The sequence below is a fragment of the Lynx rufus genome, unplaced genomic scaffold (genome assembly GCF_022079265.1).
Source record: "Lynx rufus isolate CCGP_SWC_20201006 ecotype Redwood Valley unplaced genomic scaffold, mLynRuf1.p SCAF_3, whole genome shotgun sequence".
Taxonomy (NCBI): domain Eukaryota; kingdom Metazoa; phylum Chordata; class Mammalia; order Carnivora; family Felidae; genus Lynx; species Lynx rufus.
This window is the reverse complement of record NW_025814845.1, coordinates 8,914,379-8,926,902: the sequence shown is the minus strand read 5'-3', so window position 1 is coordinate 8,926,902 and position 12,524 is coordinate 8,914,379. Positions and strand designations below refer to the sequence as shown.

General features: G+C 48.3%; 1 protein-coding gene across 4 annotated transcripts in view; it reads left to right on the top strand.

Annotated features, from left to right (window-relative positions):
- The window catches only part of PROM1 (prominin 1), a 103,659-nt gene that overhangs the window by 38,555 nt on the left and 52,580 nt on the right, over window positions 1–12,524 (top strand). For 2 of the 4 annotated variants that reach the window (XM_047091636.1, XM_047091635.1), the window contains exons 3-4: window positions 7,644–7,670; window positions 10,185–10,390. In XM_047091636.1, coding sequence (XP_046947592.1) covers window positions 7,644–7,670; window positions 10,185–10,390 — 233 coding nt within the window. The remainder of the gene's footprint in view (window positions 1–7,643; window positions 7,671–10,184; window positions 10,391–12,524) is intronic. The other 2 variants (XM_047091640.1, XM_047091639.1) reach the window with 1 other exon arrangement.

The window sequence follows — 12,524 nt, the reverse complement described above, 5'->3', positions numbered from 1 at the left end:
AAGAAGGAAATAAGTAGATTTATAAGTAACAGGAAGAGGAACGTAGGTGAAGAAACGTAATTCTGCCCAGGAGTTCTTGCATAAAAGGTGATTGGGGGGCCTGTTGTAAAAAAAGAAGAAGGAGAAGCAGGGCTGGAGCAGGTGGGGAGGTGGCTTTGCTGGCATCCGAGGCTCCGGGGACCACGGGAGCCACCAGGACAAGGTGTGAAAGAGTGGAGAGGAAGGAAAGGCGGCCTGGGACCCTGAACGCTCGCTAATATGAGCAGATGGTATTTTCAGAAAGTATTAAAGGACCTTGCGTGCCTCTGCTGAATACCAAGGTGTTGCGCATTCATTCTGTTTGCATCTGTGATGGATTACCCAAACACAAGAGTGTCCTTTGCTTTTGGTTTACGATGAGTGCAGGTTGCCAGTGAAATAAACAGATGTGTGTTGTACTGAAAGTTAGGATAATTAAAAAAAAATAGTTGAATCTGTCAGGCTCTTAGTCCTGAAGGATTAAGTACTTTGTCCTCTCCTGAAAGTGGTTATCAAGAGAACAATAAAAGCAGACGCACGGGGGACATTCTTGAATGGCCAGCACAGCAAACGTGAATGACAGCGTCCCAGTGTGGTGGGGGCAATGTATGGGGAGGGCGGTGATCTCTCGCCCAGTGAATGACCACCTCAGATGCTGTGGTGACAGTGCCTCATATTCTCAGTTTGCAATAAAGTGATACCCAAGAGAAAACAAATACAGATGCCAAAGAGGAAACCCTTATCTAAAGACCATTTACACGAATTAGTTTCTCTCTAGCGCTCACAGCCTTCCCTAGTACCGTGGAAAAACATTTTTGCTATGAAATGCCCGTGGCTTCCTATGTCTCCCAAACGTGGTTGCCGATGTCTGCCTGCCTCCCTGGGCAGAACAAAACGACCGTTGCTTGTATATTGATATGGAAAAATAACGTACCATTAGCAGCCTGGCCCGAGTGCCAACTAGTTCTGCCAAAGAATGGGTGGGGGTTGCGCTTCACCTGGTCCAGGCCTCGGAGGATGGGGTCCTGAGACCTTGAGGTGACTCTGGGCACCCCAGCAACTACCCGTGGCGAGATTCTCAGTTGGGCCAGTCCTTTATGGCTGGCTTGGTATTAGATTTGGAGCTCCTGTGAAATTGGGGATCTCCCTGGTGCCTGATTTCCTCTCCACCTCAGGTGCCTTTGCAAATGGACCAACACCATTGGCGTGGGGGACAGGTGCACTGAGTCCTCATGCATGACCTGAATTCCCCCTTCACATGGGATCGGGTCACGTTTTCCACTGTTGTCCAAGAAAGAGGGATTTGGTTAGGGAGAGACACTGGAGAAGCCAGACATCTCAGGAGGGGGGCTCTCTGCTCGTAGTCTGATGTATGCAGGCTGTGTTGGGTTGGAGTCCTCTGAAGCAGACCCTGAGTCAAGGCCTTGAGGTCACGTCATTGGTTTGGGAGGTGCAGGGGACACTGGCCGGGAAGTGGAGAGGTAACACGAGGGAGAGAGGGCAGCCTGGAAAGGGTGTGGCATTAAGCCACTGGCCACAGGGGACGGCTGAAGCTTCATCCCGCAGAATTGCCGGGGCAATGGTGTAAAACCCCAGTGTCCAAATTAGTCCCTGGGAAGTGAGAGGGAGCTGAGGTTTCCAGACACCGAGACTGAAGGGGCACAGGTTAGGGGCGGTGTGGGTGTGGGGGACTATGTTAAGCCCTAAGCACTTTTGACCTGCCGTGGTACCGGAAAAGGCCGTCAAGCACAGAGTGAAAGATGCCCGTAGCTAGAAGCTTGAGGGGGTACATGGAGATGATTGAGGCCTGAGAGATGTGGGAGCCCCAGCAGCGTCTTCTACACTGACCAGTGCCCACTGGCTTTCTAATTACTGCACTCGCAGGTAAGGTCTGTCCAGGCGAGGGGCCCTGGGGAGTCTTTTCAGCTTTTGTCCTGAGTCGAGCATTTCCTCTTCTGGTGAGTTCTCAGGTGGCGGAGGAGCCTGGGCCACAGGGTCAGTGACTTTCCAGCTGGGTGTTCTTTTAGTGAACTCTCTTCAGAAGGAGGTTCAGAAGCATTCAGCTGATCTTTTGCTCCAAGCGCTGGGCCCGACTTTGGGAGGGAAATAGGACTCCTTTTCACAGAACTGCCTCCTCTTTATACTTCAGCTGAAAGTTAAAGGTAGTATTTTAAGATCCTTGGCCCCTTCTCCTCCTTGACATTTTTTTATGTACTTCTCTCTTTCATGTATTCATTTTACAGAGTGCTGGCTAGGAGCAGTGCGTCGCAGGGGACAGACTTGCGAAAGTGTGGCCATTACTCCGCCAACTCTCAGCTGGTGGAAGGGAGGTTATGGGATAAGAAATACGCATGGATGTTATGGGCTGAATTGTGCCCCAAATTCATCCGTTGAAGTCGTAATCCCAGCACCTCGGAGAGGGATCGTATGAGACATAGGGTCACTACAAGGGTAATTAACTTAAAATGGGGTGATTAGTGAGTCCTAAGCCAGTCTGACTGGCATCCTTATAAGAAGAGGAGATTAGGACACAGACACACACAAAGAAAAGACCGTGTGGGGACACAGGGAGGAGACGGCCATCTGCAAGCCAAGGAGGCCTCAGAAGAAACCAGACCTTCCCACACCTTGATCTCAGACTCCCAGGCCCTAGACCTGTGACGAAACACCTTTCTGTTGTTTCAACACTCTGGTCCGCGGCACTTTGTGAAGGCAGCCACAGCAGACTAATGCAGTCCACAGCTGGACCGTAAGGTGGAGGGGGACACGCATCACGCGAGAAGTTCTGATAGAGGGCCATGAACGAGAACGTTCCGAGGAGGGAGAGTGGTTTTGCACCTGGGATGCATTTAAACTGAGACTTCATTAGGGCACCTGGGTGACTCAGCCCATGGAGCGTCTGACTCTTGATTCCGGCTCAGGTCATGATCCCAGGGTTGTGGGACCGAGCCCCACATCAGCCTCCACGCTGAGCGCGGAGCCTGCTTGAGATTCTCTCTTTATATCCCTCCGCCCCTCTCCCCCGCTTATGCTGTCTGTCTCTAAAAACAATTTTTAAAATATTAAACAAATAAACGAACTGAGACCTCAAGGCATGTAGTGCAAACGAGAGCTACAGCCTTTCTTTATGAGCATGAGGCTCGAAGCACAAAGCTTTTCCACTGCCTCTGAAGCTTACACCGGGTCATCGTCCTCTCTGTAATGACAACAGCCACTGTTTCTTGTCCACCTTGGGCCAACACTGGCTTATGAGCTGACATCGTTTCTTTTTTTTTTTTTTAATTTTTTTTTAACGTTTATTTATTTTTGAGATAGAGAGAGAGAGCACGAACAGGGGAGGGTCAGAGAAAGAGGGAGACACAGAATCTGAAACAGGCTCCAGGCTCTGAGCTGTCAGCACAGAGTCCGACGCAGGGCTTGAACCCATGGACCGTGAGATCATGACCTGAGCCGAAGTCGGACGCTTAACCGACTGAGCCACCCAGGTGCCCCAACTTGACATCGTTTCCAACCCCCACAGTGACACCTCTCCGAGGCAGAAGTATTTCTGCGCTGCACGTGCAAGAAAATCCTGCCCTCGGAGAGGCTGGGGAACTTGCCCAAGGTCACCCAGTGACTAAGTGGTGAAGGTGGGATCCTTCCCGGGACCGGTCTGACTCCAAACCAACACACGCTCGGCCAACAAAAATTCAGCTCAACCCGGGCCACTCTACTGGAGTCCTAAAGTGACTAATTTGGAAGCAGCTCGCGTTGAGTATTCTGAGCTGTGTGAAAAGACCGTCACAGCCTCAGTGCCGTGCCTTTTATTTATTAAACCGTAAAATGTTACAGTGGGTAATTAACCCTGGGAAGGGAAATGAGGGAAAGGGAGGACCGGGCAGACGAAGCCGCGGAAATCCGAGGAACGGCTCTAATAACCGCCGGTTTCTAGCGTCTCTACAGCACGCACAGTGAGGCAGGTACCCTCGGTCATGATTTACGAGTATTAACCCGTTTAGACTTTACAGGAGTGGTCTGTCTTCACTCGAGGTGTTAAGGTAGAGATGACACGGGCAACTCTTCTGTCCACTCAGCGTGTGCCAAGCGCCGTGCTCCAGATACAACCTGAGCCGCGCCAAGCCCCTGGGTGTCATTCCCTCCGGGATCAGAGTGCGGGCGGACCCCTTCCCGGGTTCTCTGAGCGCCGGCTGACGGAAACCCAGGGAAAACAGCATGACCTCCCCCTCCTCCAAGCTCACGTGGAGTTTCTGCAGAGAGAGCCCCTCAGCCTAGCTTGTCGGGTGGTGACCCCCCCAAGGAAATAAAAGGACACAATTCCTGTCTTCAAAGGATGCGTAGTGTGGAGTGTAGGTGGATGGCTTCCCATCGCTTCCCACCAGCAACCCCTAAGTGCCGCCTGCACCTCTAGAAACCTTTCCAGGGGACAGTGGTCCCAGCAACGCCCGTCACCTCCATCTTTTGATTCTGCACATCCCGGTCCGTCGGAATGGACGGCTTCTTTGCGGTGACCTCCTGGATTTGTTTCCTTGTGGCCACACAAGGCCACACTCCTGCCTCTTGGTTGACTGCCTCTTGGTTGGCTGGTTTGTATCTTCATCCTTCATTTCATTCCTCGGTTATTACCTTTCCCTTTCTTTTAATTTTTTTTTTTACATTTATTTATTTTTTTGAGAGAAATAGACAGAGCACAAGTTGGGGAGGGGCAGAGAGAGGGAGACACAGAATCCGAAGCAGGCTCCAGGCTCCGAGCTGTCAGCACAGAGCCTGACACGGGGCTCGAACTCATGAACCGTGGGATCATGACCTGAGCTGAAGTCGGACACTTAACCGACTGAGCCACCCACCCACGCGCCCCTATTTTTTTTAACTTTTTAATGTTTATTTATTTTTGAGAGAGACAGAGACAGAGACAGAGTGTGAGCAGGGGAGGGGCAGAGAGAGGCAGAGAGAGAGGGAGACACAGAATCCGAAGCAGGCTCCAGGCTCTGAGCTGTCAGCACAGAGCCCGATGCAGAGCTCGAACTCATGAGTTGTGAGATCATGGCCTGAGCCAAAGTGGGATGCTTACCTGACTGAGCCACCCAGGCGCCTCTACCTTTCCCTTTCTTGAAGCTTCCTCTGGGGGCAGGTGCTGGGCCTGGGCCTCATCCCTGCTGCTTTTCTTGACCTCACCAGTGCTGACAGTCACTGGATATCGATTTGGCACTTAGGAAACATCAGGTCATTATTCCAGATGGGTTTGTGGTGTTTGGAGCCCACCCTGCATGTCCGCGAAAGGTAAGTGAATGAGTTCCCTGTTTCCTGCCCTCCAGGAGAGCGAGGCATGCTGCCTGGAAGAGCACACTCCCCTTTCCCGGCAAGAGAAGCACCTTCCAGAGATCTCGGAAGCATTTAGAGAGCAAGCAGTGCACGGCAGTCTGTGCCCAGGATCATGTCTGGGGCTTGCTGGAGCTGAGGGATGGGAATAATGCTACCGTGCGTTGATCGTTACATCTTCTTGTTAAACATCATCTTCCTGATGGTGATGACGATTGCTTGAGCATGACCCTGGGACACCCGGGTCTGAGCACTTCACATGTATTAACTCACCTCGCATACATTAAAGCGTTTAGAACAGAATAAGGCACTGAGCATGTTGCTTCTCACCGTTTTCTCTTGTTGTCTCTGAAAAACTGCATAACATAGAGTCTCTGCTGACCCAGATTCCATCAGTGAGGTAACCAAGGCTCAGAGTAGCATTGGCAACAAGGCCTAGGCCCGTCCCCCAGGGATTCTGATGTAATGGGTCAGGGCTGGCTGGTTATTGATATGTTTCAAAAGGTCCCCGGGAGACGATGATCAGTAATTAAGCGGAGTGGGGGGTCGCTGACGCAAAGCGGCATAGCCGGATTCAAACTGCTGCACCGCACGGTAGTAACCTCATACTGTGTGACAGCCGGCACGAACAGGAAAAAGATGAAGATTCACCCAGCTCCAGCGGTGGGGGGGCGGTTGTTGGCACCCCATCAAATCAGACCAGACTGACTCCTGGGTGGGAATATTAAGTACCAAAGAATCAGCTGATTATTGTAGCTTACAGGTGCTTCTGCTCTGGCCCCAGCCCAGCACCATCTGCCCTTGGAGCTGAGAGCAGGTGTCCCAAACCCACCTGATCAGGCCATGACACCAGGGTTGGTTTAAAGACAGGTTCCTGGTTTTACCCAAATCTCCTGATACCCTCTCTAGGGGAGGAGCCTGAAGTCAGTGTTTTTCACACATTTATGGTGGTAAGTTGGGGAGACTGTGGGGCCCAGGCCCAGGAAGGGAGTCCGGGCTCATTCAAGATGCCCCACGTGACCCTGGGGGCATGTGTACCTGAACTGCCCACCCCAACACTTTGGATGCCTCATTTAACAGGTACTAATATCACAAACATTGTTCTCCCACCTCCGTGAAAATCTGCCATCTAAAGCGATAGTTTCCAAACTTTTGGATTCCCCAGAGCACACAGTTGCAAGAAAGTAACCCAGGGGACGACACAGAGCCTAACGTTTATTTTGCCACCCAAGGACATTTAACACCCATCATAACAACAACACCGTATTAACTTTGTCCCCTCTCACGCACATACCACCCCCCTCTCCCCACCAAAAGGATAAACTGAACAAATTTCACCTCACGGGAAACTCGCGGCACCCTACTTTTTCTGTCTTCCTGCAGGGTGGTCCATCCCCATCACTGGACCACCGTTGAGGGAACTCCCTCGGTTCACCAGTTTACCTGCTTCCGACTGGGTACCTGTTGCATGCCGGGTCCCCGGGTGGGTGCTTGCCAGAGAACGGTGGGCGTGACCTCATGGTTCCTGCTTTCCAGGAGCAAACAACGCCGCTCAGGCAGGGCTCCTGTGGGAGCAGATGCTGACAACGGGCAAGTGTGGGCTCCAAGGCAGCATGAAGGAGGGATGAAAGCACACCCAGACCTGGTTATCAAGACAGATTTCCAGGAGGAAGCAACATCCAGGCAGACTTGAGTCCCATGAGCAGAGGAGTGAAGGGAATACGGTTCTGGGCAAGGAGGCATTGCCAGGGAGCTCAAGGCAGGAAGGGGGAGCATGAGGCTTCTTCTTAGGACTAGAATGGCCAAGAAGAACAAGGCATGGGGCCAGGATTAAATAACAGGACCACATTAAGAGGTTGGAATTAAACATGATGGGAATCCAGGAAATGCAGGTAAGCAAGAGATGACCCCATCCGATTCTCAGTTTAGAAAGGACACTTTGGAAACTGTTGCCTTCGGCTGGGGTTCAGCGTCTGATCCTCTACTGTGTAAAGACCGCACGTTTCGTGTGTCAAGCCTGTGTCACTTTCCCTTTAATTTCCCCCGTTCTGTCCACACCTGATTAGCATCCTGATAAGAACCTTTCAGGAAATCCAAATACATGTTCCAAATGTAAATTCCCGTTGTTTCTCTAATAAACAGTTTTATGTTCCTGGCTTATGTGGATCAACCTCTCACTTGATTTGCGCTGTATGGAATGTTAATGTTCTCAGTTGTGGTTAATCGCTCATGTAACTTTTTCTGTTTTCTTGATGCATGCTGCCTCTGCCTTACTCTCCTCAACTCCTCCACTGCCTTGACTTCCACAGCCAGAAAATGTAGTCTTGACCCTGAAGGTAAAGTCCTTGTTTGCTGTTTCTCGTGACTCTGTCTAAAGCCAAGGGGTATGAGATGCTTCTGCCAGAACTTCCTGTCCTTCCACTGTCGTCTCCGTTGTGATGGTTTTTTAAATGGTTCCTTTCATTTTTGTTTATGGAATCGTCATCAGTCGTCTCTTCCAGTTTTAGTAGTTCACCAAAGAATAGCGACCCACCTCAGCAACTTTCCATCTTGATCTTCTCCTCGTAATCCACAAAGTGTTCTGGAGATCCTGGCGTATCAGAAACTCAGTTAGGTCTTTGCCAGACCTTGGCCAGACTTCACCCAGAAGTGAACTCTTGAGATGACATATACCTTGATCCTGATACTGTTTGACATAATATTGAGTCAGTAATGTTGGAAAGGTTGTGTATAAAGTGTGAAAATTGTACTCAGAGGTAAACATAGTGCATTTAGAACATTTTGAAAACGCCTTCTCTCCTGCATTTGAGTTCAGTGTCTTCTGGACTCAGAAAGGATTTTAAATCCCTTTTAAAATAGTAAATAATTGGGACACCTGGGTGGCTCAGTCAGTTAAGCATCCAACTTCGGCTCAGGTCATGATCTCACCGCCCGTGGGTCCGAGCCCCGCGTCGGGCTCTGTGCTGACAGCTCGGAGCCTGGAGCCCACTTCAGATTCTGTTGTCTCCCCATCTCTCTCTGCCCCTCCCCTGCTGACGCTCTGTCTCTCTCTCTCTCTCAAAAAAAAAAAAGAAATAAATGTTAAAAAAATATTTTCAAAATAGTAAATAATTTAGATCATTTTCTGGGAAATGATAGAGAAATAAGAATTTGGAGTATCTCAATTGGCCAATGATGTGGGTCCTCAAGGGCAGGTTACAAGCACCAGTAGGTAATGACTCTCTGTGGCCATGGAATAGGGCTTGGTTTAAGCAGGAGCATGTATTTGATGAATGAAGCAAAATTCAACCACTTTTTTTTTTTTTTTTAGCATTTTATCCTTAATCTCAAAGTACATAATATTCAGGTGTCATGTGCACCTCGGTCCTCTTAGGCATGTGTCCACAGACTTAATTACTATTGATTGAATATTTGCTGTGTGCTGGGCACTTGGCTGGCTGTTTTCACATTCAATTGTTTAATTATCTGACCCTCACAATATGCTTATGACCTTAATGCTAGTTCTGGTTTAGGGAACCAGAAGCCCTCCCCCGCTCCCACCCTGTGTAATTTAAAGCAGGTCTTCTGACTCTCAGTTCAGTGTTAAGACCTCACATTCGTTTCGAGGAACAACACTTGTGTCTTCTTTTACTTCGCTCAGCTTGGCTTCAGAATCTGTTGTTAGCGAGCCGGTCCATTAGTTGTAAACAGCCAGCCTATAATTGTCATTCTTTAAAAAATGTCTTGCTTTATGGAAACATGAGTTGCAGTAAGCTCTAGTTTTGTCATCCAGTGGCATTATTTTTTTTTATCCCAGAATAAAGCCAGCAGTGATTATAAAAATATATTTAGGTCACATGATTGTATCCAGAAGCCGTGCTAGTTCCTAGGAACGTAGGGAACTGTCTGAGACACGGGCCGACAAGCCCAGCCTCACCCACACGGCATGAAAAGACCATTTATTAAGTGTCTGCTCTGGGCCACATACTTCCCCTGACACGTTATCACTGATCAGACACTATCTGTAATGTTCACAATGACCTTACAAGATGCGTATTATTACTCCCAGCATACGGATAGGCAAACAGAGTGAGTGGCCAGTGATTAACATATCTGACTCACAAAGTCTGAGCTTTTTTCCTAAATTAGATATATTCCAGATTCTTTTGTAACTGTGGGTTTGTCATTAATTGATCCGATCTGAACTGCTTTGAATTCTTAATAACTTCTACTGGTCCTGTCTTTCTGGTGAAAAGCATCCTGTCATGTAGATTATTCATAATGCAAGTATTTCTGCCAAAATTTGTTACACCATTTAAACACAAACAAAATATATTTGGGGTTTAAAGTAAGTCATTTGCAACTCGACCCTGCATTTGGACATTTTACTGTGAGTTGAAAGAAGATAGTAATGACTTGTTTACACATTCTGATAACTCCAATCTCTGTTACTCCTTTTTTTTTAATAAAAATATTTAATGTTTATTTCTGAGAGAAGAGAGAGAGACAGAACATGAGCGGGGAGGGGTAGAGAGAGAGAGAGGGAGACACAGAATCTGAAGCAGGTTCCAGGCTCTGAGCTGTCTGCACAGAGCCTGACATGGGGCTCGAACACACAAGTGGTGAGATCATGACCTGAGCCGAAGTTAGACGCTTAACTGCTTAGCCGACTGAGCCACCCAGGCACCACTCTGTTACTTCTGTTTCAAGAAGGAGCATCAAAATGGAAGCACACACACACACACACACACACATTAAGATTCAACTCACGGTGGCAAGTAGGTTAAAAAAAACAAAACAGGTACACCGTGGAATGTTCTACTCGTTATTTTGTGTTAGAGGACATGCTGTTTCTTTTGTTTGACTTGCAGATTATCTACTATGAAATCGGGGTCATCATCTGTGCTGTCCTGGGACTGCTCTTTGTCATTCTGATGCCCCTGGTAGGGTTCTGCTTCGGTCTGTGTCGTTGCTGTAACAAGTGCGGTGGAGAGATGCACCAGCGTCAGAAGAAGAATGGGCCCTTCCTGAGGAAGTGCTTTGCGGTCTCCCTCTTGGTGATTTCTATATTTATAAGGCGAGTAGAATCTTGGGGGACAGCTGATTGTGTTTTGAACTGTTCAGCCCATGCCTTTAATACAAAACAACAACCACCACAACACAGCCATAAAACAGAAGAAGACAAAAATGCTTGTCCGGGGTGGTTCAAAACAATGTTACCATAACCAGAAGTTAGGGTTGTCATCAGGGTGCCAAGCCAACCCTTCGGTGCTTGTTCGTGTCGAAGACGAGCTGATAAATCTTGGCCTGCAGAAAGCTTTTACCCCGCAGAACAACAGCTCCTTCCTTTTTTAAAAAAAAAAATTTAATGTTTATTAATTTTTGAGACAGAGAGAACACGAGCGGGGGAGGGGCAGACAGAGAGGGAGACACAGAATCTGAAGCAGGCTCCAGGCTCTGAGCTGTCAGCACGGAGTCCGCCGTGGTGCTCGAACTCATGAACCGTGAGATCATGAGCTGAGCCGAAGTCGGACGCCCAGCCGACTGAGTCACCCAGGCGCCCCAGCAGCTCCTTCCTTAAATAGCTGTTTGGAGACAGGCGGCCTGCAGAAGGCAGAGAATTTGCTTGTTGATTTGTGCATCCAAAGGGATCCTGAAGGATGGGTACAGTCCCTGAATCGGGGAATGTGAGAACACTGTAGAACAGAATTAACTTTCTAATAATAAACCCACTTTTCCTGAATTTGCAGTTAAGCTGCTACCCTCTGCGGAGGCCTGGAACACACTTCATAATTTAGGATGTGTTTCTTCTACGGTCCCTTCTGCTCCGTCAGCTTTCCAACTGCCTGACAGATCAGGAGTACACTGCTCTTAAGACAGTAGCATTTTGCCGAGTCCAAATCAGAATCCTCGGCTGAGGAATGTGCTTCACGTTAGGGGTCCCCTGGTTGCGATATTTGGTCATGGTTCCACATTTCCTCATTCATTCAGCCAATGAATGTCATGACATTTAGCAACAGAAGTAAAGTGCTTATGACGTGACTAGTGCTAGGCCCCAAGGAGGCACAGAGACCGTGAGGACTGACAGCCTCCTCCTCGCTGTTTCCTCCAAGCACCGTGTTTGCTCGGTAGCTGTAAGATTTTTCTGGTTTCACTAAATAACTGATGTTCGGGAATTTAAGCAGAAAACAGGATTAAACAGAACAATTTAAGCTGGCCTACCAGCTGAAGTTTTAGATGGAAATCCAAGAAGAAAAGTTCTTCAATTGTGGCTATTAGTGGGCTCCTGGTAAGACCTACTCTTTGGGGTGATCATTCATTGGAAGGCGGTATACCTAGGGATGCCTGGGTTGTTCAGTTGGTTAAGCGTTGGACTTCAGCTCAGGTCATGGTCTCGTGGCTCGTGGGTTCGAGTCCTGCGTCAGGCTCCATGCTGACAGTGCAGGGCCTGCTTGGGATTCTCTCTCGCTCTCTCTTCCTCTCTCCCTGCCCCTCCCCCACTCACGCTTTCTCTTTCAAAATAAATAAATAAACTTTAAAAAAAAAAAAGGAAGGCAGTATTGGAAAGGACTGGACTGATCCCGACGTGCTGATATGAACCAGTCCCCAAGAGAGATGAATTCACAGAAGCAACTGGCAGACCATGTATATATACAACATGGTCCCTACGACAAAAACAAAAAGGAGAGAGACACAAACACTTGGTTATATTTACACAGAGCATCTGTAGTAGGCTTGCCAAGACCCCGACGCAGTGGTTGCCCCTGGGAAGGAACTTTGGTGGTTGTGGAGGGTAGGAAGGAAATCACTTCTCACGGCATATAGATTTTTTTTTTTTGTCTCTTTTGAATTACCTACCATGCCTCAGGTATTACCTACCGACTTCATTGCACCAAAAATTAAACTTGAACAACCAAACAAAATCTTCACAAAAAGCTTAAAAGGCAGTGCATTCCACTGACTCCAGGGCAATCATTTTTTTTTTGGAACAAAGACACACTGTTGCTGCAAATAGTTAAATAATAGACCTTAACGGTCTATGTGCAAACAGGACCCAAGTGAATGCATTGCTAATTTCATGCACCCTTGTTTGACCACCAGGGAGTTATTTTTGTTTTCTATGTCTCTCTGTCTGTCTCTCTACTTCTCTCTGTAAATAACTTGTTTCTGCACATTGAATTCTGGAGAGCAGCTTGAGATCAGGTCAATGG